This window comes from Chiloscyllium punctatum, chromosome 32, assembly GCF_047496795.1.
Source record: "Chiloscyllium punctatum isolate Juve2018m chromosome 32, sChiPun1.3, whole genome shotgun sequence".
NCBI classification, from domain to species: Eukaryota; Metazoa; Chordata; class Chondrichthyes; order Orectolobiformes; family Hemiscylliidae; genus Chiloscyllium; species Chiloscyllium punctatum.
This window is the reverse complement of record NC_092770.1, coordinates 11,599,585-11,627,344: the sequence shown is the minus strand read 5'-3', so window position 1 is coordinate 11,627,344 and position 27,760 is coordinate 11,599,585. Positions and strand designations below refer to the sequence as shown.

Below are 27,760 nucleotides of genomic sequence, written 5' to 3'. Positions count from 1 at the left end.
GTGCTTTTCCAGCAACACACTCTAGTCAGTGATTGCAGAACCAATTTTTAAACAAAATTCGCTCTGGACTCCAACCCTTACATTTGCATAAGACCTCAGCTAGACTGAGAACCTAAACTGGGAAACCTTTACAGATTACCGGTGATTGTAGTAAAATGTTCAAGCCCAAACCTGATGGGACAAAATTGGTTGAGAAAGATTCACCTTGATTGGTTCAACATTTTCTAACTAGAAAGTAACTGCCTGAGTAAAGTCCGAATTAAATACTCGGAAGTTTGTCAGGAAGGTCTATGTACTATCGAAGGACTCAAGGTGACCTTGCACTTTACCAGGAAGCAAATCCACGATTCTGCAAGGCCTGCCCAGTGCCATTAGCCTTATTGGCAAAAGGAAACACAGAAATCAGGAGCAAATGAATCAGCAAACCAGTCCAGTTCACACAATGGGCAGCAACTGTCGTATCAATTGTGAAGTCTGACAGGTTGGTTCACCTATGTGGGGATTTTCAACAAACAGTAAACTGCTTCTCACAGCTGGATAAATAACCAATCCATCGCAGAGAGAACTTAAATGCCAAACTAGAGAGGGCGCTGTCTCTATGAAATTGGACATGGGCCATAGGGTATCTGCAATTGCAATTTGATGAGGATTCCCAAAAGTATGTTAGAATTAAAACCCATGAGAGTTTGTCCCAGTATACAAGACAGCTATCTGGGGTATCATCAGCCTGTGCCATTTTTCAATGGATAATGGAAAACATTTTACAAGGTCTACCCCAGGTTGCCATTTATCTGGATGACGTGTTAATGGCAGGGAAGACCAATAAAGAACTCTTTGAGAACTTGGACATAGTTTTTAGGCATTTCTCCAAGGTGGGGTATACCTTAGAAAGGATAGATGTGTGTACAAGCCACCCCAAGTGACCTACTTGGAGTACAGAGTTGACAAGACTGGGTTTCACCCATTGGAAGATAAAGTGAGGGCGATCAAAAGTGCCCCAGCTCCCACATCGGTATGGGAAATTCGGTCTTTCCTTGGGTTACTGAATTATATCAGAAAGCTCATACATAACCTGGCCTATCTCCTTGCACCCTTATCTCTGCTATCAAAAAAGGATCAACTTTCAAAATGATCACATAGCCACGGTGTAATCTTTCGGGAAGTGAAGGAGCAGCTATCATCATCTAAGATGTTGGCACAACATGATCCCAAGTGAGACCTGGTGCTAATATGCGATGCCTCCATTAGCTCATAGATGGCCCAATGGAACTGAACGGCCAATGCTATTCAGTCTTTGGCTGACGCAGAGCGCAAATACACTCAGCGAGAGAGAAGGAAGATTTGACAATCATTTTTGGCATGAGAAAGCTCCACCACAACCTTTATAAAAATTAATTTGTAATTGTAACAGACCACAAACCCCTTTTAAGGCTACTCAACAATGACAAATCCATGCCACCCATAGCTTCTGGTCGAATTCAGCAGTGGGCTCTCATTCGAAGGGCATACAATTACAAGTTAGACCACCATCCAGGGGGCCAAGTAGCAAGTTTGAATGCCTTGAGCCACCTACCACTGGCAGATACACCACCGATGGTGCCACCACTGGAGGAGTCCATTCGGGTTTAAACTTACCAGACAACCTTCTGTTCCTCTGACAATGTCAGACTGTGAACACAGAAAGATACGGTCATGGCAAAACTAAGCTGGTGGTGATGGAAGAAACAAAAGGGACAACATAACCAGAATTGAAAGTTCTCTGGAGTCAGCAAGACCAGATTAACATAAAGGACGGCATTTTATTAAGGGGAGCAAGAGTGATTGTCAGATACTGCCAGATACTGGCTGAACTTCACCAGGTCATCCAGGGTTTCCAGAATGAGCATGTCAGTCAAAAGTTATGCATGGTGGCCAGGTTTGAATGCAGACATGCTTCATTAATGGAGCAGTGCCCGGAGTGCCAACAAGGACAAACGTATTGCCAGTAGCTCCCCCACATTCATGGGAATGGCCGGGTAAACCGTGGACTCAGTTACTTGAAGACTATACCAGACCCTTTATAGGCTCAATGTATTTAGGCAATGTGGACATCCACTCAAAGTCATTGGACATGCATAGAGTTCATTCGTCAAATACAGGGATGACGATAGAAAAGCTGTGAGCATTTTTGCATTAGATGGATACGTGGAAGTGTTGGTCACAGACAACAGGCCACCATTTAGCAGCAGGGAGTTTGAATATTTCCTAAAGTTGAATGACATTCTGCAGATAAGGACAGTTTATAACCAACATCCAATGGTCTGGCAGAAAGAACAGTCCAAAAGTTGAAGGCCTGCTTAAAGAAACCGCCTACAGCTTCACTCAATACTAACTGTCCCAGTACCTATTTGATTATCAGACTAACCCTCTTGCAACGACAGGGGTAACTCTAGCAGTGTTGCTAATAGAGAGAAGACTCTGCACCAGATTAAATCTGATCTTTCCAGACCTTGGGGACATGGGGTTGCGTGGGATGCGGGAAAGTGGGGGGGCTGCGGCGGATAGTGGAGAAGAATGTGAAACTGCATCAGGAATGCCAGTGCCAGGCACAAGACCCCTCTAAGCCAAAGAGGCAGTTTACTTCAGAGAATGTTGTTTGGTGCTAAAACCATGGAAATGGCTCTGCATGGTTAAGAGGCATGGTTGACACGGGGTCAGGTCCCATGACATACAAAGTTCAGGGAGGTGTGGCAATCCTGAACAAGCACGTAGAACACATGAAAGCTGTAAATCCCCAAATAAGGCAGGAGCAAAACATACCCGCCCCCTGAGAACAGCCAGAAAGTCTATTGGAACCCGTACATTCTCCCCCTCTGTCTAGTATTGAAGAAACTTTGGAATCTGAGGTGGACATGGTGGATGTCACAGTCTTGATGCCTTTATCACCTGATGAAAAGGATGTTTTTTTCTGCAAGTCTCTGAGTAGATGAAGCCAGGCTAGGATCAATAAAAGTGCAAATAAAAGGCCCAATTAATAGCAGAAACTGCAAACATCTGAAGTCTCATTCTCTTATGTCAATAACAATTGTGGAATTTACAAAATATTTCAGAGCTGCCAATCATGCAATATTTTGCCTGGGCTCAACTGTTTCAACACTCTAATTGATAGCTGGGCTCTCACCCAAGCCTTCCTATGCATAAGGGTGTATAAGAAAGCTTAAGAGATGTGAATGAAGGGCTGGGATTGCATGAATTAGGCATGGGAGTGTGAGGAGTGAGGGCTACAGGTCCTTAGAATTATCATTACAGGGATAAATTCCCCATCACTAAGATGGGCCTTTTAAACAGAATACTTCAGCATCCTGCAGACATTAGAAATCATTCTGGAGTTGGTGGGTCCAACTGCAGCCCCTTCCTGCCATCACACACTTGACATTGGAAATTGTGTCCCATTGACTTCACAACTGAAGTGTTTGCTTGCCTACTTAAGAAGACTGGACGATTCAATTGACTTTGTGGGATGGGAGTCACATAAACTGCAGAGTAGGCAGCATTGGGTAGTTGTCTTTACTGAGGGATATTCGTAATGCTTTCACTCATTTTTTTTGTTGCTGATGTAAAATTTGCACATTCTAAGGTACTTTAAATCCTCAGATGAAAGCCAGTGAGAGACCCAACCACTGCAGCTGCAACCTGAGAAGCAGGCCACTTTAACACTTAACACTTTAACAACCAGTAGCTTGGCCAAAATGGAAATTGAGAGCGATTCATTGTATCTGACCTGATTCAGGTCAGGCAGTGTGGACGCCATCAGGTCAGAGGTCAGGCTGGTCATAACCGAGAGTTGATATGAGGCTTGTGAGAATCTTGAAGCTGCATGCGACAAGCATCTCTGGGTCACTTTGATTTTGTTCAAAGTATAAAAAACATAATAGCAAACTAAAGTCTGTTTTACACCTCTCCCAAATTTTATTTACTATCTTATTTACTGCAATTGAATAAAGATTTTAAGACGTTAAGTTGGCATTTGGTTTTCCATCACCACTTCCACACCATTACACAAATCAAAATTTACAAATCAAAATATTTTAACACATTGAAAATACTGTTGAATCTGTTGAAATGATTTAATTATTTTTATTTTCAGTACTTCTTACTTCTGACCCTTATCTTCATTCTGCAACTTTCTATTGGACTGGCTGTACTTTCACAGTATAGTCACGTATGTATGCATTTTATTATTACCATCTAAACACAAATGTAACAATTCAGTTATAGCAAGTTTATGAATATATTAAATTAAAATGAGGATGATTGATCTTGAACTCCAGTTTATTGTTGCAGTAAATGATAATTTGAATTTTTTTGCATAAATTCTATTGAGATAATCATTAATCAGCATTCTGATAATATTCTGTGCTATCATGATCTTTGCCGGCTCATGTAAACTAACAATATGCCTGTAACAAAATCCTTGAACTTGTCTACCTACTTGTTAAAACTAACACAACAATGTAAATATGAACATTGTGAAATAACTGAAAGCAGAGCATTACATGTGGTGAAAGTGATATACAGTCATTGCTACATATTTGCACTTAATATTGATGCTTAAAAATGTGTTGCTGGAAAAGCGCAGCAGGTCAGGCAGCATCAAAGGAGCAGGAGAATCGACGTTTCGGGCATAAGCCCTTCTTCAGGAATGAGGAGGCTGTGCCAAGTAGGCTAAGATAAAAGGTAGGGAGGAGGGACTTGGGGGAGGGACGTTGGGAATACGATAGGTGGAAGGAGGTTAAGGTGAGGGTGATAGGCCGGAGAGGGGGTGGAGGTGGGGGCGGAGAGGTCGTGAAGGAGATTGCAGGTCAAGAAGGCGGTGCTGAGTCTGAGGGTTGGGACTGAGAAAAGGTGGGAAAAGGAGAAATGAGAAAGCTGGAGAAATCTGCATTCATCCCTTGTGGTTGGAGGGTTCCTAGGCAGAAGATGAGGCGCTCTTCCTCCAGACGTCATGTTGTTATGGTCTGGCGATGGAGGAGGCCAAAGATCTGCATGTCCTTGGCGGAGTGGGAGGGGGAGTTAAAGTGTTCAGCCACGGGGCGGTTGGGTTGGTTGGTGTGGGTGTCCCAGAGGTGTTCTCTGAAACGTTCCGCAAGTAGGCGGCCTGTCTCCCCAGTGTATCGGGTGCAGCGGATGCAGTAAATGATGTGTGTGGAGGTGCAGGTAAATTTCTGATGGATATGGAAGGAACCCTTGGGGCCTTGAAGGGAAGTGAGGGGGGAGGTGTGAGCGCAAGTTTTGCATTTTTTGTGGTTGCAGGGGAAGCTGCCGGGTGTGGAGGTTGGGTTGGTGGGGGGTGTGGATCTGATGAGGGATTCGCTGAGGGAGTGGTCTTTCCAGAACGCTGATAGGGGAGGGGAGGGAAATATATCCTTGGTAGTGGGGTCTGATTGGAGGTGGTGGAAATGACGAAAGATGCTACGATGTATCTGGAGGTTGGTGGGGTGGTAGGTGAGGACCAGTGGGGTTCTGTCCTGGTGGCGATTGGAGGGGCGGGGCTCAAGGGAGGAGGAGCAGGAAGTGGAGGAGATGCGCTGGAGAGCGTCGTCAACCACGTCTGAGGTGAATTTGCGGTCTTTGAAGATGGAGGCCATCTGGGTTGTTCGGTAATGGAATTGGTCCTCCTGGGAACAGATAGGGCGAAGGCGAAGGAATTGGGAATATGGGATGGCGTTTTTACAGGGGGCAGGGTGGGAGGAGGTGTAATCTAGGTAGCTGTAGGAGTCAATCGGTTTATAGTAAACGTCCGTGTTGAGTCGGTTGTCCGAGATAGAAATGGAGAGGTCTAGGAAGGGGAGGGAGGAGTCTGAGATGATTCAGGTAAATTTGATGTTGGGGTGGAAGATGTTAGCAAAGTGGATGAGCTGTTCAACCTCCTCGTGGGAGCACGAGGTAGCGCCGATACAGTCATTGATGTAGCGGAGGAAAAGGTGGGGGGTGGTGCCAGTGTAGCTGCAGAAGATGGACTGTTCCTAGGAACCCTCCAACCACAAGAGATGAATGCAGATTTCTCCAGCTTTCTCATTTCCCCTCCCCCCACCTTTTCTCAGTCCCAACCCTTAGACTCAGCACCGCCTTCTTGACCTGCAATCTTCTTCCTGACCTCTCCGCCCCCACCCCCTCTCCGGCCTATCACCCTCACCTTAACCTCCTTCCACCTATCGCATTTCCAACGCCCCTCCCCCAAGTCCCTCCTCCCTACCTTTTATCTTCACCTGCTTTGCACATCCTCCTCATTCTTGAAGAAGGGCTGATGCCCGAAACGTCGATTCTCCTGCTCCTTTGATGCTGCCTGACCTGCTGCACTTTTCCAGCAACACATTTTTAAGCTCTGATCTCCAGCATCTGCAGTCCTCACTTTCTCCTAATCAGGTGTACCCTAGAACTCTGTGGGTAAATAGGGAAATGATTGCTGGGACCCTCACTGAGATATTTGTATCATTGATAGTCACAGGTGAGGTCCTCACTTTCTCCTACTTAATATTGATGCTATATATTGAAGTATTAATTCATTTTATCATGATATGATTTTAAATATTGCTCTGTTTTGTAATAAGAAAATGTATTTGATCTATGAATATATGATATATAGTGTATATTATTGCCCATTTCAATCCTCTGTTTTGTCAAATTACTTTCATAAATATTCTGAATTGCCAAATTCCAGACATACAGCATTGACAAAGATTGTTCAGCAAAGTCACAGGTGACAGATTAAGGTCTGAATGACAACCAGGAGCTTTTACAGTGGAAAGCAGAAATAAGAACAATGTCAGTCAACTAAAATAACATAAAGTGGCTGAAGTGTCTCAGAACCACTGTGAACATTTTTTTTAGATTAGATTCCCTACAGTGTGGAAACAGGCCCTTTAGCCCAACAAGTCCACACCGACCCTCCAAAGAGTAAGCCACCCAGACCAATTCCATTACATTTACCCCTGACTAATGTACCTAACACAATGGGCAATTTAGCATAGCCAATTGACCTGACCTGCACATTTTTGGATTGTGGGAGGAAACAAGAGCAAATCCACACAAACATGGGGAGAATGTGCAAGCTCCACACAGACAAACAGTCTCCCAAGGTGGGAATTGAACCCAGGTCCCTGGTGCTCCGTGGTAGTAGTGCTAACCATTGAGCCACCATGGCACCGTAAACTTGAAAAACAAGATAAACCTTACCCTGTTTGTAAAGTAATCAGTTGGTGCAGTTGAATAGTACTTTCTCACTCAATTTTTCCATATTTAATTGTATAGTTACACTGCCTCTTAATATGTATGTGCCACATCAGACATGTTCATGAGTCACTGAGGCACTAAGTGCACTTCCGTGTGGGTGTAGTGTTTTCCAGCCCATGTGGGAAAAGCTCTCAATGGTATTACAGGAGACTATTATATTAACTTCAGTGAATTAATCCTCAAGAGTTTAATTGGAGTTAAAAGATTAGTTTCCTTTATGTTTCTGTGTCATTATATCATACACGTAGGAAATTAATTGCCAGTTTCTAATGTCTTTTGAAAATCTGCTTGAGTCAGTGTTTTGTATCAGAAAGTAACTAATGTTCAGCAAATTAATATAGTTTGAACATGCAGAATCATGACACCAGTAGCTGACTGTTTCGTTTTATCAATTTTACGTTATTGATTTGACTTTTAATCATGAAGCTTTTCAGTTTCTGAGTCTTTTTGCGTGTATTTACAAAAGGATTATTTTGTAGCTCTATTGTCTTGCTGGCTTTTAAATGAACATTCAATCCAATTATATTTAATTTTAACAGATTGTAACTGTACTGGATAAGCAAACCATTGAGGTTATTAAACATTATGGCAATGACAGCTTTTCCAAAGAATTAAAATGGAATTTTATGGATGTCATTCAGAAAGAGGTAAGTTCACAAAAAGAATAAACAACAACAACTTAACATGTTATAGTTGGCAGGATCACTTCTTTTGTCGTGGCTATCATCATTCTTGATTGCTTTGAAGAATCACGTATGTTAATGTTAAAAAACAAAGTAATCAAGACCTTTGTGATGCTGTGGTCACAAGGTCCCACCTACCATGGAGGTTTGTCATAACAAGTTTATTTTTTTTAAAAAAGCAGTCTGACAAAAGTCTGGGCCACAATAGCTGTACATTTGTGTAGCAACTCATTCTCATAGAATATTACAATGCAAAGAACATCCATAGCATATTGTACATCCAACAATGTGATTAACTCTGCATCTTATTTCTATGCCACCATTCCAATCTGCAGGTTTCAAGCGCAGAAGAAAATGCTGTTTCAATTCTCATGTAGTATTCAGTTTTACTTACCAGTCCTAGGCTTCTGTCTACTCACCTCCAAATCATTTTTGTTTCAAAAATATACTTTGTTCATAAAAAGATTCTTTGTATGTATACATTGACACAAAAGCAGTTCAGTTCTGCACAAATGCATATCAAGCAAGCAATAAATGTTGAACTTTGACTCTATCCCAAAGAAACCAAAGACCTCTCTTACACAATACCAATATTTACCCATACCCGAGGCACAAGGAAGGTCTGATAACCAAACAGACCCCCCCCTCCCCCCCCCCCCATTTACCTTTAACTGAAACACCTTTCCCCAACTGCATCTAAGTGGCAGCTGCCCCAACCTTTAGTGTATCCCTCAGCACATAGAATGTGCCAGGAGAAAGTGTACAGATGCTGGAGATCAGAGTCAGAAAGTGTGGCACTGGAAAAGCACGCAGGTCAGGCAGCATCCAAGGAGCAGGAGAGTTGATGTTTCGTGTATAAGTCCTTCATCAGGAATGTGGGGTATAGAGGGGGATGTTGGGGTGGGGGATTGATAATGCAAGGGCTTTGAGAGATAAACAGGGTGGGGCTGAGGGGAAGGCAGCTTAGAAGGCGACAGGTAGATGAAGGTGGGGGTTAATGGTAATAGGTCGAAGAGGAGTGTGGAGCAGATTGGTGGGAAGGAAGATGGACAGGTAGATCAATTCAAGAGGGCGGTGCTGAGTTGGAGGGTTGAATCTGGGATAAGGTGAGGGGAGGGGAGATGCAGAGTCCACCAAGGGCATGCAAGTCCTGGACCTCTTTCACCACAAAATCCTAGCCACCTGATGCCTGCAGGAAGAACATCTCACCTTCTGCATTTGGCCCCTCCAACCACATGGCATCAATGTCAATTTCCCCAGTTTCCTCATCTCCCCTCCCCTCACATTATCTCAGATCCAACCCTCCAACCGCCCTCTTGAACTTTCCTACCTGTCGTTCTTCCTTCCCACCTATTCACTCCATCCTCCACTCCAACCTATCACTATCACCCCCTACCTTCACCTACCTATCACCTTCCAAGCTACCTTTCTCCCAGCCCCAATCCTCTTCTATTTATCTCCCAGCCCTCTTGGGCCCCCCACCTCCACATTCCTGATACAGGACCTATGCCCAAAATGTCAACTCTCCTGCTCCTCAGATACTGCCTGACTGGCTGTGCTTTTCCAGCGCCACACTTTATGACATAAAATGTGCCAGTCTGCAACACTTGGTCAGGGTCAACTCCTTGTTCTGGAAGACCAACAAGACTCTGACATACCAAAGAGTGCCTTTCACTGAATTGATGGTCCTCCAGGTGCAGTTGATGTTTGTCACGGTGTGCATCCTGCAGAACAGACCATAAAGCACAGACTCCAGTATCATGGAGCTGCTCATGAAGAACCTCAACAAAAACAACTGCATCTCCTTCCAGTTCCCTTTGCGAAGGTACATTTTGGACGGAGATGGGTGACAGTCTCAACCGCTCCCCCCCCCCCCACCCCCCACCCCCCACACACCCCCACCCCCAAACCTGCAGCTGCTCTGAGGGCAGCATGTAGTGACGCAGGCTGACCGGGCGAATATGAAAGATCTCCCAAGTAGTGCCCTTGTCACCACCAAACAAGCGATGCCTTGGTGCTTGTTGGAAAGTTCTGATAATGATGCACTCTGCCAAATGACTTTCACTGTCTGCTCTGGGAACCACGCAACATGCTCCTTTTCCCACAGAGTCTCGACGCTATATGCTGATCACTTCCTGATGAACTTGTGATTAAAGGTGTGTTTCTTTGCAAATTTCTCTATGAATCGCCTCCAAATCCCACAGGCTCAAGCTCTGTATGGCTGCCTTCAGGATATCTTTCTGTTCTCTGTTCCTTTACATCGTGAGTGATATGCCTTTAGATTCTCTGCTTCCTCCCTGAAGATATTTTCATAGTATTCTGGTGGTTTCTAATCTCAATTGCTATGTCTTCACTAGGGGAGAAACCTTTTTAATCCAACCATCTTTGGATCCTAATTTGTATATTTAAACACTATTGCAGGTGAGCAGGATCTTTGCCCATTTAAAGGCTCAGTTGGGAGGTCATGTTGCAGCTGTACAAGACATTGGTTTGGCCACTTTTGGAATATTGCAGGCAATTCTGGTTTCCTTTCTTTTGGAAGGATGTTGTGAAACTTGAAAAAGTTCAGAAAAGATTTACAAGGATGTTGCCAGGGTTGGAGGATTTGAGCTATAGGGTGAGGCTGAATAGGCTGGGGCTGTTTTCCTTGGAGCAATGGAGGTTGAGGGGTGACCTTGTAGAGGTTTAGAAAATCATGAGGGGCATGGATATGATAAATAGACAAAGTCTTTTCCCTGGGGTCAGTGTGTCCAGAACTAGAGGGCATAGGTTTAGGGCCAGAGGGGAAAGATATAAAAGAGACCTGAGGGCAACCTTTTCTTGCAGAGGGTGTTATGTGTATGGAATGAGCTGCCAGAGGAAGTGGTGGAGGCTGGTATGGTTGCAACATTTAAAAGGCATATGGGTGGGTATATGAATAGGAAGTGTTTGGAGGGATATGGGCTGGCTGCTGGCAGGTGGGACTAGATTGGGTTGGGATATCTGGTCGGCATGGACAGGTTGGACCGAAGGGTCTGTTTCTATGCTGTACTTTTCTTTGACTCTATGACCTGAAAATTAGTAAGATAGAGGTGTGATGATTTCAAGGGGACAGCAACAATTTTGGATTTCTTTGTGTCCGAAAGATTTAGACTCGATTTACCTGTTATGCCTCATGTGGTCATACTCTGGAAATCAAGTCCTGCTATTCCTGGAATCATCACAACATATCTCTCTGCTCTTCAAAACTCTAACCCCCACTTTTCAAATGTTATTTGTTTTTGTATCCTAGTTTCAATGTTGTGGATATTACAATTCTACAGATTGGGAACAGAATGATCTGATTTTATCGACATCTCTACCTTGCTCATGTAGCAATTTTACTGTAGATGATTCTACTTTTCTTTGTACAGTTAATGAGAGTAGCTACATATACCCACAGGTAAGGTATTAACATAATTTCCATTTCTCCATAAATATAAATCAAAAATTGAAAAGAAGTGTTTACATATCTTCAGCATTAATTTCAGCTTACAATATCTTATATATTGACAATAATAATAGGTCTTCACTCCACACTTTCTTCTTTCCCCTTTAAGAAAATCCTTTATCACATTGTGTTGAATGGACTGCTATTACTTCATTCTTGATATAAGCATCAGAGAATCACTACAGTGTGGAAATAGGACATTAGGCCTAACAAGTACACACCAAACCTCAGGAAAGTATCCACCTAGACCCATTCCCTACTACTTTACATTACCCCTGACTAACACACCTACACATCCCTGAACACTATGGGGAACTTAGCATGGCCAATTCACTTAACCTGCACATCTTTGGACTATGGGTGGAAACCAGAGCACCCAGAGAAAACACATGCAGAGATGGGGAGAATGTGCAAATTCCACACAGACTGTTGCCCGAATCTGGAATCAAACCTGGATCCCTGGTGTTGTGAGGTAACAGTACTAACCACTGACCCACTGTGTCACCCTCAGTGCCTCTTCTCTTCTCAGTGCTTTCTTGAAGAATTCTGCTGGGATCTTACCCTACAAAATTAAATAAGCCCCCAGCCCAGGAGAAAGGGATCAGATTCATGGTGTGATCAAAGTGGTGGACTTGCAGCTTACTCTAATCCTGTTTTGCTGGGAAAGGTACACACTGCCCTGCTTGTTGTCCTCCAAAGCTTAATGGATGCATCCACAAAGACAATAAGTATTGCATACAGCCAGTTCCGATATAAGGTGATACAAACTCGCATTTTAAGAAAATCGTACAATAGCCACACCATTTAAGCTAATGGGGCCAGAGTCGCATCATAGCCAATACCGGTAAGGAAAGTTCACATTCTGCAAATAACGGTCTAAAGTCTTCAATCGCGTTAAGGCCAATTTACTTTGAAGAAACACGCATTATAGCAGAACCGACTGTTCCTGATTTACCACACAAGCAAATAAATATGTTTTTTAACAAGTGTAAAGGGTTCTCCAGCAGCAGCTGGTGACATCCTTTCTTGCTGAGGCCGCTCCTACCATTGGTTAAATTCTGGCAAGATGAAGTCCTTAAGTGTGAGCAGACCTCCAAGCCTATGTTTGAAGAATACAACAAGACCAAAATGCTTTGGTGGAGTCTGCTTGTTGCTTTCCATAGAGTTTACATCTCCACTCTAAATGATTTCCCAGTGCTGGACTGGCTCTTCTTTATGTACACATTTAAGTATACTTTTTAGTAAACTAGATTTGACCAAAATACATCAGGTTAAAAGAAGACAGTTCTTTTGGGATAATGTGTAATATATGAAAAGAACACAGGTCTTAGTAGTCTTTTTATGAAGCCAAATTTGTTTAGTTACAAAAATGATTGAAATATTTTATAAAATAAATTTTATTTTTACAGAAGTCTAATTAACTAATCAATATCCAAAACCTTTTTAATACATAACCTTCAACTATTCAGTATTTAGCATCCATGAATAGGACTTTTAGCTGGTAGCATTTGAAGTAATGCTACTTGCATCATGTGATGGGGGCAGGAGGAGCACCAGGGGCAGGGGCAGGTAGGTAGGCAACTGGCAAACATCCCATTGGATCTTACGGATCCCTTCCTGTTAAGCCCACTGGCAGAAAAATGGAAAATCCAATTCTTAATTTTTAAAAGAAAATCTGTATCTCATGGACTAGAACTAGCAAAAATAACCTCCTCTTAAAAACACTGCTGTTGGAAATTAAGTTACCATTAAATTACCTTGAGAATGTTATACCATGGCAATGCTCTGTATAATGCAGCTCATACAGTTTTGATGTTGCTTTTGCATTAATATTTCATTTTTCATTCAAACTATTTGAAGTTTAATTCTTCATTCAGATTTAATTTATGATGTGATGTCATCCTTCCTTTATCACTCGATGTGAACATGACAAGAGGTGCAGAGGGGATGTTCCAAATTATGACAAAATTTGAAATGTAAATAAAGCTTTGGCAACAAAACTTCGTCTTGGATCCATTGTTATTTAGCTCCGATCTTCTGAATTCTCATGTCAGCACTACCATTTTTTGTAACAACTAGAAGTCAAATTTCAGATGTTGAGTTGGCTTAAAATTAAATCAAAATTAACTGGTCAACAAGTGGAGTCAGGCCAGCCTTGTTTAAGAAATATTTTCTCGGGTTTTAGTTTAGAGGAAGAAATGGATGGTGGCTAAGCAGGGGCATAAAATTTCTGATGTTCCTTATTATAGGGAGGTTCTTAACCCATGTTTGTTCCCAAATCTTGGGAGCCAACTTGTGAAACTGGAAGAAAGTCAATCAAAAAATGACAAATATGTAACATTTTGGTTCGTGTATATTAGATGATGATTGTCAAACTTATTTTCCTAATTGCTGTTTTACAGTTATTTGAATGTTATAAATGTCTATACAGTACAACCTCGATTATCCAAACAATGATTATGCATATTTCGGATTATCCAAACAAGATCTCAATGTCCTGATGCTTGGGTAAACTGTGTTATCCAAACATTTGATTATCCAACTATTCGATTATCTGCACAAAATACTCCCCACCTCTGTCGTTCAGATAATTGAGGTTGCCTGTAAAATCCTTTCAGTATATAGCATGAACGTTTACACAACTTGCCTTATAGGGCTGCAGAACACAAATAAAACAATGGCTCAATAGCAACATTTCAACAGTTCTTGTAGCTGCTGCTGTTCTCCTCCTAATACAGGTAAATTAAATAAGTTTGCATCCAAACATTTGGACCTGTAGATAAGTTAATACTAGTAAAACTTAAAAATGATCATATTGGTCAGTGAAAGGATTACTCATGGCATGGGCTAAAAAGACCAAATCTTCTTTTGGCCATGCAATTCCCAATTGCTCTTACTTTTGGTAATAGTTTAAATGTTAAATATCTAAACACTCACTTCAAGTCAATAACTCAAAATAATTGTGAATAACCTTTTTTGGGTCTGCTCTGACAAGCTCAGTACAAGTATTGAAGGAGTGTCTGTGCTTGTGGTGCTGCAATAGATATTTTGATCTCACTTTGAAGTGGAATATTTTAAGATCAAAATTATCACTGCATTACGAGCCGATAAATTGGATCAGAGCCATATTAACATGTTCTTAGAAACTAATATTGCCTCACATTTCAATGTCATGTCTGTGCCTAGTTAGATAAGGTTGTAATAGAGACTTCAATTCACTGTAACATTATGAAAGGGAATAATTAGATATAGTTCCTATTCCTGATTGCCATTGGCAGCCATACTCAGCAGACACATGTCTAGATGTGGCATGAAACCAGTCTCAGCTGTAATTGGCCCTATTGTTTGCTGAGGTTTTGATGTTACAATAGGACAATAGGAAGATGCAATGAAGAAGTGAACGTGCATTTGACAATTAATTAAATGTTATGGAGCATTATGCTGTATTTAATTTGATTCTAGTGGATTCTTAGTTGAAGAGAAAATGGTCTGTTCACTCAGTAGCGCCAGGGACCAGGGTTTGATTCCAGCCTTAGGCAACTGTCTGTATGGAGTTTGTACATTTCCCTGTGTCTGCATGGGTTTCCTCTTGGTTTTTCCTTCGACAGTCCAAAGATGTGTAGATTGGATAGATTGGCCACGAGAAATTCAATGTCACAGGGATAGGTTAGGGGATGGGATGCTTCACAGAGGGCTGGTGTGGACTAGATGAGCTGAATGGCCTACTTCAACACTGTATGGATTCTATGATTCTAGTAATTTGTGAACAAAGATTTGGAGACTGAGAAAAATAGCTTATTTATAAGTTTTGGGAATGTGGTAGATGCCAAAGATCTATTTCTTTCACTATTTATTGAGAACGGTCTATTTATTTAATCCTGGATAAGATGAATGTAAGAGAGATAGATCAATTCACTGTTGTAGTTGGTATTCATTGTTGGCATAAGCCTTGTTGGATTGCTTTTGTATTGTATTTCTTTGTTGCCTTAAACACAGACATCAGTTGGTAACAATTACAGAATCAGATCTTTGAATTTAACAGACTTGTTACATTTTCCAACAAGGGCGTTTAGTACAATTCTCTATAAACACATGATTCTTTATTCATTCATTCACAATGTGTGCTTCATAATTTCAGCTGACCATACAGCAAAGTCATTTTTCCAAAACACTAATATCAATTCTAACTATTGCATTTCAACTTTTCACTCATTCTAAGGCTAAATTCCAATACAAGTAAACACATGGTATGAACTTCAGAGAATATGCAGCTAAGAACAAACACTTATTTGTGTCTTGATCTCTCCCAGTCACTCGGTTATCATGGTTATACTGTCCTCTTAAGTTCTTCAGTCACTCTATTACTATTGATTATGACCAAACCAACATGTATCAGAATATTAAGTCATGGTTGAATGACCTTCCTTCAATCAGACCTGCTTCAAAAAACATCTCTGTTCAGCAGAACAGAACGATATAACTCATTGTTTGCTGATCCCAAAAAATAATGAAGTACATGGGTATATCGACTCACCTTCCCACAAAGTTTTACCAGTGTCATTTTTTGTTTTAAAAATTGGCAGTCATGAACAGAATGCTAAGTTCCTCATATAGCTTTAATAGCATATATTTGCTGTGGGCTGGATTTAATGTAGTGCTGGGCTCCCCAGACTCTTTCTAAAATGTTGAGGGAGAGTTCACTCATTCTGCAAGCATTTATCATTTGGAGGGGTGCTACCTGATGTAAGATAGAACTTCCACCTCCATCCAGGTCCTCAGTCGAGTATCTCTCAGATCCTCGCAATGTAGTCAGAAGCTATCGTCACTGTTGTTGCCAAATTCTGTCCCAAAAACCAAGGATGCCAAGGCAGAATGAAAGGTAATTGGGGTGTAGGGTGTTGCCAAGATAGAAGATTTTTGTGAGGGAGGCAAGGAGATTGGCGCCAATGTTTGGTTAGACTGGCAGGGTGGCAATCTAATGGGGAGAGCTCAATGGGGCAAGGCATTTCTGCTGTATCTGACCAGCCTATGATGTGATATCTGCCATGTTGGTTGCTTGGTGTAAGCCTCCCTATTGCTGTTTATATCTCAGTGGCAGTGGGAGGTGGCCACATGTAGACCTCAATTAGCCCACAGTCAACCAAACTGCCCAATGCTTCCATAACCAATGGTAGAACAACAGCAGGACAGGCGAGTAAGCATCAATCATGACATTCATGTTGTTTTACTGGCCCACTGCACACCAACCTGCTCCCAGGATCTATAAAAATCCACACCCATGTTTCTATAGCTACTGTAATAATTAACTGTAGCCATTGAAAGGAACAATTTATCTTGAAATTCCAACTCCAGAAAATCTTTCAATGCCATTAGGTCACCCAGTGTACAATGACCACAACAATTCTGTTCTACATAATTGATGAACAAAAATATAATTTTATCTTGGAAAATTATGTTAAGTGAGAATTGATCTCATTTAATTTGAGTTAAAATGGGTTAGAATGTACAATAGAAACAAAAATCTATGATCCATCTGTGTTTGATTACTTGTTAAATACTTTAAATGCTTTATGAAAGATTCTCAGGTCAATTTACATTAAAGCATAAGCATGCACATTATAAATATATATTCTGGCACTGCACTTGTTTTATCTAATGTGTTCCTCTCTTAGCCTCTAATGCCTATGGAGAGATAAATTAGCTGGTGTGCGACTGTGCTGGGGTAATTTCTGATCGTCAGCGCTTTCCTCCCATGACTTTCTCTCCACTAGTGCTTTTCAGAGGAATTGCTGAAAATAAAATTTCCAGCCCATCAATAACGAAGGAGATCACCATCCATCCCAATGGAATGTTGTCATGTTTCAGGCAGTCCTTGCATCTAAGGATGATTTTCTTTCATCCTGGTGCTAAGAGCCCTGAGGTGACAAAATATTCAAATGCAGGATCCGCATACTCTGCCACAGGTAGGGCAAGTGATATTTGTTGAAGTGAGCGGTTGGGATTCTCAACTTTTCACACACTCCTTCTGCTGTTTACACTTGGCTTCCATCAGGACCTGTCAAACACACCCAAGATGGTTGGCACCTTTATGGATGCTTCTTTTCCAATTTGGACTTCCATGAGTCAATAGGGATATTACATCTTTTGAAGGAGGATATCCTTGAAATGTTTTTTCTGTCCTTCAGATAACCACTTGCAAAGTCATAATACAGAGCTAGTTCTGGAATTGTGTCAGGCACGTGGACAATGGCTAACACAGGGATGAAAACAAAAAGTGCTGGAAGTCACAGTTGGTCAGGCAGCATCCATGGAGGAAAAGTAAGCTAATATTTCAAGTCTAGATGACTCTTTACAGAGGTATCATTAGTGATAATTCTCAAAGAATCTGAGATCTCTGCTATATGTTGTCCATGTTTATGACACATTCAAGAAGACAGGTAACACAGGTAGACCATGAACTTGGTGTCAGGTTTGAAGTCTTTGTATTAAACATTCTTCTTAGCAGACAGCCAAAGATTGTACTGACACACTGGCAGCATTGTTGAGTCTCATTGTCAATATCTGCCCTTGCTAAGAGAAGGCTCTCATGGTATGGGAGTAGATTTAAATTGTCCAATGGCTCTATGGGGATCTTGATAGTTTCGGGGTGGAGAGGACAGTGTTGTGCTGTGAGAGCAAGCTGTTAGAGGACCCTGTTGTTCCATCTGTTTAGCCTAAAGGCCAGTCTCTCATATGCTTCAGTTCCTATTTAACATAGAGGATTTAAGGCAAGTACTAATCCAGTCAGTGCACAAATTAGCATATAACAAGGGGAACTTCAAACTGGCTGGAGCCAAGAACTGACTGTTACTGATAATAGCTGATAAAATTGATGCATTTGAATGTTTTCACCTGTTAGCTACTTTAACTCGTGTTGTCTTTATTTCAAACGGATGAACACTTCTGCTAAACCGGTTGACATCTCTGGTAATCATTTGCTATTTCAATTAGTTAAACCTAGTATATGATTCACAATTGTTTAACTGTTTCTCTCCTCCTAGGTATTGCAGTTCATCATGGCTGTGCATCTGTTCAAATTGATAAAGAAAAAAGAGAATTATTGAAAAGAGAAACAACTTATCTGAAAAATATCATTTGTTTCATCTGTTAACATGAAACAAATGCATCTTCCAATCAGAAATCAATTCTAATGTCTTGTTTAGCTTGAAGAATCATGAAATGCAACAATTTGTTTTAGAAATAAAGCATTGTTTTATTGGATGCTTTGGATTTAATGTGCCTCTTCTAAGGATATTGACCCCTAATTAATCCTTTGATATAATTGAATAGAAGGCTAAATAGTTAACGGCAATGGCAACAATTTTCAGAATTCTTCCAAATTCTATTGTAGAACCTAATGAAATGATGTACATGAAGTTTGCAGAAGTATTTTGTCAAATCATCTTTTAAATCTTAAGATATTTTGCACAGTTCCATATGAATTAGTTTTTCACATTGAAGTTCTCTGAACAATTTGCACTCTGAAAAGACAAAGGGGTTAGGTGACCTTGTACATTAACAGTCTGGACAAAGGAATTCAGGGCATTGTAGCTAAGTTTGCAGATGATACAGAGACAGATGGAGGGACAGATAGTGGTGAAAAGGTGAGGAGGCTGCAAAAGGATTTGGACAAGCTGGGAGAGTGGACAAAGAAGTGACAGTTGGAATACCATGTGGGAAAGTGTGAAATTATACCCTTTGGTAGGAAGAATGGGTGTGTACACTATTTTGTAAATGGGAGAAGGGATTCAGAAATCTGAAGCACAAAGGGACTTAGAAGTTCTAGTTCAGGATTTACTTAAGGTTAACATTCAGGTTAATTTGGCAGTTAGGATTTATTTTGAGAGAGCTAGAATACAAGAACAAGGATGTCCTGTTGAGGCTATAATAGGCTCTGGTCAGACCACATTTCAAATATTGTGAGCAATTTTGGGTCTATACCTATGACGATACTATGGTTTCACGTGGTATATTTTGTACTGTTTGTTTTTTAAGAAGAAAGATTGAGACCATGGTGCCAGGCAGTCTGCTCCAAAGCCAATAAATGAAACAGCTTGTGAGGCCTTTTTTTTAAGTTAGAACAATAGAAACAACCTGAATGGGTGGGGTCATGCTCCCACAGGACCAGAATTTTTTTGTTTTAGCTTTATGTAATTTCTGGGAATTTGAAGCTGGATGCAGAAATTCTTATTCCTCTCTCTGTTATAGCTAAAAGCTGGGGTTCTCTATTTGATGCTAGAATTCAATGTGAGACAATCTACTTTACTGAGTTTGCCTTTGCCAATTGTGTTTATGTGATCGTACTTTATTGGAACAGTAAATTAGTAATAGTTAATATATCTATTATTTTATTAAGCATTTTGTTAGAGTTACAGTTAAGTTCATTCCTTTCTTTTATTTTTATTTTATCGGTGTTTTAACTACAGTTTAAAATAAAGTGTGTTTTGCTTCATCGAAAGTTTGACAAATCAAATTGCATCTGGAAAGCAATGCCTTACACTTACCTTTACAATAAGAAAAAGTTAAGGTCTCGACTATCATCTTAACATAATTTTAAGGGGATTTGTTCTGGTCTATAACAAACTGGGGGCGCTTGTCGAGATCAATACAGAATTGCAATGTTAGGTGTCAGTGAGCTCCAAGATGCAGTGTTGCATTGCTGAACTGTACTAAATGCCAGTTCAAAATGTGACTTAATGATGTGATAATGTTGCTCCTTTGCTGATGCCAATCTCCATGGATAAAGGTTAAATGAAGTTGCTGCCCAAAGAGTGTGCTCTGAGATGGTGCGGAATGCTGGCCAAGGTTGATGTCTGACAATTTGCAGCCACTGGTTGCCTGCTCAGACTTCCATGTCAGGAATTATTGTTGTCCCGTTTCTCTTGAATGCAATGGGAAAGTAACAGCATGAATACAAATGAGTTGAGACTAGGTAATAATGAGATATTAATGCATGCAAATGGGTCTCTCATTGCTTACTGACTAGACTCTTGTCTCGGTTTTAAACCTTGGCTGAAAAATCAGACTTTGTGTTCTCAACGTCAGGAACTTCATTTCTCTTATCTTGTAATATCCTACTAACTGACACGCCACTGTTTCCTTCAAGGGCTGGGAGGATTCTGCCCTCAGTTTCTGAAATTCTTGTTGTGAAAAGTATAATTATTTGCTTAATTTTTTCAAAAGGATTAAGCTGTAATAGCATTAATATGCATTTAGAAGAATTTACATTCAATAGACAAATACTTCCAATCTTTTAGAACAGCTGAAACATTTCAACATCTGAACATTGAAAAATTGCGCAGTTATGACAGATAGTTTTATATGGAAATGTCTCTGTTGGCCGATGGTATATAATATGTAAAGTGATCTCTAAACTTCTGAAAAATTTTATAAACTGTAATATTGAAATTGTGCAAGTTAATTTGCAATTCAACAATCAAAATCAGCAATGTATAGTACACACCATCTTTGAATATCTCGATTCATTAGCTGATGTACTTTGTCATGCAATGTTGATAATATTTTGTGATGAAACATGTGTACAGGCCAATTTATCATTAATCAACAATACGTGCCTTCCATTTTTTGAAATGTCAAATTACTTTTAATTTCCTGGAAAAGTGTCCTCTTGCTATGCAACATAATATATTAGTGTCTTGTAAATATTAAAAGGAAAACGGCATCCATTTATAAATGAGATCACACTAATTTTATAGCTTGCATGCTAATACACCAGTTCCTGTGAAGCATTTCAGATGCTCTGACATAATAGAAATGATTTTAGGAAGTTCTATGAGCAATAAACATTTTTCTGTGCTTTTCATCCTTAACTTCTCTTCATTCAAAAGATAAAGATAGCATGCCACAACTGCTGTTTGTTTTTAGTGAGTATTCTCAACAGAAGATAACAGAGAACTGAGCTAATTTTAAATCAGAATTTTAGTGTTTCTTATAGTCACAAGAAACCTTGACATTCAATGGTGTTACCATCACTGAATCCCCCAACTATCAACATATTGGGACTTATCATTAATATCCATAAGACCATAAGACATAGGAATGGAAGTAAGGCCATTCGGCCCATTGATTCCACTCTGCCATTTAATTATGGCTGATGGGCATTTCAATTCCACTTACCTGCACTCTCCCCGTAGCCCTTAATTCCTTTCGAGATCAAGACTTTACCAACCTCTGCCTTGAAGACATTTAATGACCGAGCCTCCACTGCGCTCCATAGCAATGAATTCCATAGGCCCACCACTCTCTGGCTGAAGAACTGTCTCCTCATTTCCATTCTAAATTGACCCCCTCTAATTCTATGGCTATCTTAGAACAGGTCCTAGTCTCCCCGCCTAACGGAAACAACTTCCCAGCATCCACCCTTTCTAAGCCATGGATTATCTTGTAAATTTCTATTAATCTCCCCTCAATTTTCTAAACTCTTAATGAATACAATCCCAGGATCCTCAGCCATTCATCGTATGTTAGGCCTACCATTCCAGATATCATCCATGTGAATTTCTGCTGGACATGCTCCAGTGCCAGTATGTACTTCCTGAGGTGTGGGGCCCAAACTTGGACACAGTATTCTAAATTGGGCCTAACTAGAGCTTTATAAAGTCTCAGAAGCACATCACTGCTTTAATATTCTAACCCTCTAGAGATAAGTGACAACATTATATTTGCATTCTTAATCACGGACTCAACCTGCAAGTTAACCTTTAGAGGATCCTGGACGAGCACTCCCAGCTCCCTTTGTACTTTGGCTTCATGAATTTTCTCACCATTTAGAAAGTAGTCCATGCCTGTATTATTTTTTTCCAAAGTGCAAGACCTTGCACTTGCTCACATTGAATTTCATCATCCATTTCCGGGACCACTCTCCTAAACTGTCTAAATCATTCTGCAGCCTCCCCACCTCCTCAGTACTACCTACCTGTCCACCAACTTTGTACCATCAGCGAATTTTGTCAGAATGCCCCCAGTCCCTTCATCCAGATCATTAATATATAAAGTGAACTGCTGCGGCCCCAACACTGAACCCTGTGGGACACCACTTGTCACCAGCTGCCATTCTGAAAAAGAACCTTTTAACCCAACTCTCTGCCTTCTGTCAGACAGCCAATCCTCAATCCATGCCAGTAGCTCACCTCGAACACCACGGGCCCCACCTTACTCAGCAGGCTCCCATGATGTACCTTATCAAAGGCCATTTGGAAGTCTAGATAGATGATATCACTGGGTTTCCCTGGTCTAACCTACTTGTTAACTCTTCAAAGAATTCTAACAGGTTTGTCAGGCATGATCTCCCCTTACTAAATCCATGCTGACTTGTTCTAATCTGACCCTGCACTTCCAAGAATTTAGACATCTCATCCCTAACGATAGATTCTTGAATTTTACCAACAACCAAGGTTCAGCTAATTGGCCTACAATTTTCCATCTTTTATCTTGATCCTTTCTTGAACAAGGGGATTACAATAGTGATATTCCAATCATCGAGGACTTTCCCTGACTCCAGTGACTTTTGAAAGATCATACCCAACGTCTCCACTATTTCCTCAGCCACCTCCTTCAGAACTCTAGGAGGTAGCCCATTGGGGCCAGGAGATTTATCAATTTTTAGACCTTTTAGCTTTTCTAGCACTTTCTCTTTTGTAATGGCTGCCATACTCAACTTTGTCCCCTGACTCTCCTTAATTGTTGGGATATTACTCATGCCTTCCACTGTGAAGACTGATGCAAAGTACTTATCAAGTTCTTCAGCTATTTCCTTATCTCCCAGTACTAGCTTTCCTGCATTAATTTGGAGCAGCCCAATGTCTACTTTTGCTTCTTGTTTGTTTCTTATGTATTGAAATAAACTTTTGATATCATTTCTAATATTACTGGTTAGCCTACCGTCATATTTGATCCTCTCTTTCCTTATTTCTCTCTTTGTTATCCTCTGTTTTGTAGTCTTCCCAATCTTCTGTTTTCCCAGTGCTCCTGGCCACTTTATAGGCTCTCTCTTTTTCTTTGATACATTTCCCAATTTCCTTTGTGAGCCATGGCTGTCTAATCCACTCCCCCACAGGTAATCTTTCTTTTTTTTTTGGGATGAACCTCTGTATTGTGTCATCAATTATACCCAGAAACTCCTGCCATTGTTGCTCCTCTGCCTTTCCTGCTCTGCTTCTAGTCGATTTTTGTCAGTTCCTCTTTCATGCCCTGTAATTACCTTTATTTAATTGTAACACCATTACATCCAATTTTGCCTTCTCTCTTTCAAACTGCAGCCTGAACTTTACCATATTATGATTGCTGCCTCCGAAGTGTTCCCTTACTTTAAGATCTTTTATAAAGTCTGACTCATTACATAGTACTAAGTCCAGAATACCCTGCTCCCTTGTGGGCTCCATCACAAGCTGTTCCAAAAAGCCATCCTGTAAACATTTCATGAATTCCCTTTCTTTGGATCCACCGACAACATTATTCACCCAGTCCACCTGCATATTGAAGTCCCCCCATGATAACCGTGACCTTGCCTTTCCTACCTGCCCTATCTAATTCCTGGTGCATCTTGCACCCCTGGTCCTGACGACTGTGAGGAGGTCTGTACGTAACTCCCATTATGGTTTTTTTGCCTTTGTGGTTCCTCAACTCCACCCACACAGACTCCACATCATCTGACACTTTGTCATTCAGTGCCATAGATTTAATTTCATTCTTAACTAACAAGGCATCCCTGCCCCTTTGCCCATCTCTCTGTCTTTTCGATAGGTTGTAAACCCTTGGATGTTTAACTGCCCATCCTGAACCCCCTGCAACCACGTCTCTGTGATGCCTACAATATTATAAAATAAGAAGGGATGATCCACCTTATTGGGATTGTATTATAGACCCCCAATAGTCAGAGGGAAATTGAGAAACAAACTTGTAAGGAGATCTCAGCTATCTGTAAGAATAATCGGGTAGTTATGGTAGGGGATTTTAACTTTCCAAACATCAACTGGGACTGCCATAGTGTTAAAGGTTTAGATGGAGAGGAATTTGTTAAGTGTATACAAGACATTTTTCTGATTCAGTATGTGAATGTACCGACTAGAGAAGGTGCAAAACTTGACCTACTCTTGGGAAATAAGGCAGGGCAGCTGACTGAGGTGTCAGTGGGGGAGCACTTTGGGGCCAGTGACATAATTCTATTCGTTTTAAAATAGTGATGGAAAAGGAGAGACCAGATCTAAAAGTTGAAGTTCTAAATTGGAGAAAGGCCAATTTTGATGGCATTAGGCAAGAGCTTTCGAAAGCTGATTGGAGGCAGATGTTCGCAGATAAAGGGACGGCTGGAAAATGGGAAGCCTTCAGAAATGAGATAACAAGAATCCAGAGAAAGTATGTTCCTGTCGGGGTGAAAGGGAAGGCTGGTAGGTATAGGGAATGCTGGATGACTAAAGAAATTGAGGGTTTGGTTAAGAAAAAGAAGGAAGCATATGTCAGGTATCGACAGGATAGATCGAATGAATCCTGAGAAGAGTATAAAGAAAGTAGGAGTATACTTAAAAGGGAAATCAGGAGGGCAAAACAGAGACTTGAGATAGCTTTGGCAAATAGAATTAAAGAGAATCCAAAGAGTTTTTACAAATACATTAAGGACAAAAGGGTAACTAGGGAGAGAATAGGGCGCCTCAAAGATCAGCAAGGCGGCCTTTGTGTGGAGCCACAAAAAATGGGGTAGATACTAAATGAATATTTTGCATCAGTATTTACTGTGGAAAAGGATATGGAAGATATGGACTATAGGGAAATAGATGGTGACATCTTACAAATTGTCCAGATTACAGAGGAGGAAGTGCTGGATGTCTTGAAACAGTTAAAGGTGGATAAATCCCCAGGACCTGATCGGGTATACCCGAGAACTCTGTGGGAACCTAGAGAAGTGATTGCTGGGCCTCCTGCTGAGATATTTGTATCATCGATAGTCACAGGTGAGGTGCCAGAAGACTGGAGGTTGGCAAATGTGGTGCCATTGTTTAAGAAGGGTGGTAAAGACAAGCCAGGTAACTATTGACCAGTGAGCCTGACCTCGGAATGGGTAAGTTGTTGGAGGGAATCCTGAGGGACAGGATGTACATGTATTTGGAAAGGCAAGGACTAATTCGGGATAGTCAACATGGCTTTGTGTGTGGGAAATCATGTCTCACAAACTTGATTGAGTTTTTTGAAGAAGTAACGAAGAAGATTGACGAGGGAAGAGCAGTAGATGTGATCTATATGAACTTCAGTAAGGTGTTCGACGAGTTTCCCCATGGGAGACTGATTAGCAAGGTTCGATCTCATGGAACACAGGGAGAACTAGCCATTTGGATACAGAACTGGCTCAAAGGTAGAAGACAGAGGGTGGTGAAGGGTTGTTTTTCAGACTGGAGGCCTGGTACCAGTGGAGTGCCACATGGATCGGTGCTGGGCCCTCTACTTTTTGTCATTTACATAAATGATTTGGATGCGAGCATAAAGGGTACAGTTAGTAAGTTTGCAGATGACACCAAAATTGGAGGTGTAGTAGACAGCGAAGAGGGTTACCTCAGATTACAACAGGATCTGGACCAGTTGGGCCAATGGGCTGAGAAGTGGCAGATGGAGTTTAATTCAGATAAATGCGAGTTGCTTCATTTTGGGAAAGCAAATCTTAGCAGGACTTATACACTTAATGATAAGGTCCTGGGGAGTGTTGCTGAGCAAAGAGACCTTGGAGTGCAGGTTCATAGCTCCTTGAAAGTGGAGTCGCAGGTAGATAGGATAGTGAAGAAGGTGTTTGGTATGCTTTCCTTTATTGGTCAGAGTATTGAGTACAGGAGTTGGGAGGTCATGTTGCAGCTTAGGCCACTTCTAGAATATTGCGTGCAATTCTGGTCTCCTTCCCAGCGGAAAGATGTTGTGAAACTTGAAAGGGTTCAGAAAAGATTTACAAGGATGTTGCCAGGGTTGGAGGATCTGAGCTACAGGGAGAGGCTGAACAGGCTGAGGCTGTTTTCCCTGGAGTGTTGGAAGCTGAGGGGTGACCTTATAGAGGTTTACAAAATTATGAGGGGCATGGATAGGGTAAATAGGCAAAGTATTTTCCCTGGGGTTGGGGAGTTCAGAACTAGAGGGCATAGGTTTAGTGTGAGAGGGGAAAGTTATAAAAGAGACCTAAGGGACAACCTTTTCTTGCAGAGGGTGTTATGTGTATGGAATGAGCTGCCAGAGGATGTGGTGGAGGCTGATACAATTGCAACATTTAAGACGCATTTGGATGGGTATATTAATAGGAAGGGTTTGGAGGGATATGGGCCAGGTGCTGGCAGGTGGGACTAGATTGGGTTGGGATATCTGGTCGGCATGGACGTGTTGGACCGAAAGGTCTGTTTCCATGCTGGACATCTCTATGATTCTGTGACTCTATTCACGATGATTTGTGCCGTTCATTAACTGAATTTATTACGAATACTATGAGCATTCAGGTAATGTGCCTTAATGCTAATTTTCTTATCTTCATGGTTTCCATCACCTTTTGTAATATGCCCTAGTTATCCATCCTTTTTCTTCATTCCTAGCCTGCCTTGAACTTAAATCCTGCACACATGGTAACCTGCTGCTTATCTTTCTACTTGACTCCATACTCCCTGTTATTTTCCTTTCCCTTCACCACGACTCACAAGCTCAAAGTCCGAGTGACCACCCTATTTATCCTTTTCGCCAGAACACTGGTTAGAGATCGGTTTGGGTGGATACTGTCCCATCGGTACAGATCCTCCGGCTCTGAAACTAATGCCAATGCCTCATGAAATGGAATCCCTCTTACCCACATCAACCTCTTCGCCACGTATTTACTTCCCTAATTTTCTTATCCCTATGTCAATCAGGCAGTCATCCAGAGATTATGACCCTCGAGGACCTGTTCTTCAATTTCCTTCTTGTGTTTGATAATCCCCAAACAGATCCTCCTTCCTAGTCTTGCCTACGTTGTTAGTGCCAAAGTGGACCAATTGCATTCCCTCCCTCCCGCTCCAATATCCTTTCAAGCCGGTCGGAGATATCCTGCACCCTGGCACCGGACAGGCAACACACCATGCGGGAATCCCGATCGGGCTTGCAAAGGATACTATCTGTCCCCCTTATTATAGAATCCCCAATAATAACTACGTTGTTTCGCTCCCCCCTCTTGAATGGCCTCCTGCACCATGGTGCTGTGGTCAGCTAGCTCTTCCTCCCCACAGCCCTTTTCCTCATCCACACTGGGAACAAAAACTTTGTACTTGTTGGACAAAGTCAAGGG

At 41.3% G+C, this 27,760-nt stretch overlaps 1 protein-coding gene across 2 annotated transcripts in view; it reads left to right on the top strand.

The window, feature by feature from the left end:
* LOC140457891 (CD82 antigen-like) overlaps nucleotides 1–19,871 on the top strand; it is a 40,744-nt gene extending 20,873 nt beyond the window's left edge. Inside the window, exons 5-9 of one of the 2 annotated variants that reach the window (XM_072551637.1) lie at nucleotides 4,127–4,201; nucleotides 7,812–7,919; nucleotides 11,227–11,376; nucleotides 14,079–14,162; nucleotides 18,465–19,871. In XM_072551637.1, the coding sequence (XP_072407738.1) occupies nucleotides 4,127–4,201; nucleotides 7,812–7,919; nucleotides 11,227–11,376; nucleotides 14,079–14,162; nucleotides 18,465–18,527 (480 nt within the window). In that variant the 3' untranslated portion in view covers nucleotides 18,528–19,871. Of the gene's footprint in view, nucleotides 1–4,126; nucleotides 4,202–7,811; nucleotides 7,920–11,226; nucleotides 11,377–13,301; nucleotides 13,361–14,078; nucleotides 14,163–18,464 lie in introns of those variants that run through there. The other variant, XM_072551638.1, reaches the window with a different exon arrangement.
* The last annotated feature ends 7,889 nt before the right edge of the window (nucleotides 19,872–27,760 follow it).